This window comes from Octopus bimaculoides, chromosome 28 (assembly GCF_001194135.2).
Source record: "Octopus bimaculoides isolate UCB-OBI-ISO-001 chromosome 28, ASM119413v2, whole genome shotgun sequence".
In the NCBI taxonomy this organism is placed as follows: domain Eukaryota; kingdom Metazoa; phylum Mollusca; class Cephalopoda; order Octopoda; family Octopodidae; genus Octopus; species Octopus bimaculoides.
In genome coordinates this window covers 1,421,828-1,422,717 of record NC_069008.1, presented here as the reverse complement: position 1 = coordinate 1,422,717, position 890 = coordinate 1,421,828, and the positions used below count along the sequence as shown (strand labels likewise).

General features: G+C 30.9%; 1 protein-coding gene across 1 annotated transcript in view; it reads right to left on the bottom strand.

Annotated features, from left to right (window-relative positions):
* The window catches only part of LOC106870588 (uncharacterized), a 27,409-nt gene that overhangs the window by 9,967 nt on the left and 16,552 nt on the right, over nt 1-890 (bottom strand). Inside the window, exon 10 of the mRNA XM_014916718.2 lies at nt 302-556. Within this exon, the coding sequence (XP_014772204.2) occupies nt 302-556 (255 nt within the window). The remainder of the gene's footprint in view (nt 1-301; nt 557-890) is intronic.

Below are 890 nucleotides of genomic sequence, written 5' to 3'. Positions count from 1 at the left end.
ATATATATATATATATTTACATATATATATACATATACATATAAATATATATATATTTAAAAATAGGATAAAATCTTTATAAGAATTTATCAAGTAGTCAGCGTGAAAAACCCCATAAGGGAAAAATTCATAATTATTCCATTTAAATATATATATATATATATATATATATATATGTATATGTATATTTGTTGGGTTTTGAGAAAGGACCAAAACACTATCTATACAGTGAATTTTGACCTATGGAAGCCTTTCTAAGTGTCGTATCATTACACCTTGTACAAAAAGTGGAACTACTTACTAGATGCTTGAACTTTGCTTGTGAAGACATTTTCAGCTCCGAATAAAAAACCCATTTTCACTCCAGGATTGTAAATTACTTGTGAAGTCAGTTTGATGGGATCTCGGGATGGAAGCATGATGCCCACTCGTCCTGAATATACAGTCCCTCGTCCTTTCGGCGTTGCAGCAAAATTGGTGTCAGCTGAGTATCGTTTCTCGTTTAGACGGAAGTTAATGAACGATCTGTAGGTCTTCTTGACTCTTTCGGCGGAAACTGCAAGAGGAAAATAAAAATGGATACACGACTAACAAATTCGGACAATATTTACAAAATTGGGAGCTAACTATCTAATGATCGGATTGAGAAATATATAAATGTGTGTGTGTGTATAGATGATGCATTTATACATGCATAACTGCATATAAGCATGTATATATGTATATACTCATACATGCTTGCATATGTTCATGCATACATACGCAGATACACAGATACGTACTTACATACACACATATATAGGGCCATCTATCTATCTATCTCTCTCTCTCTCTCTCTCTCTATATATATATATATATATATATATATATATATATATATATATATATAT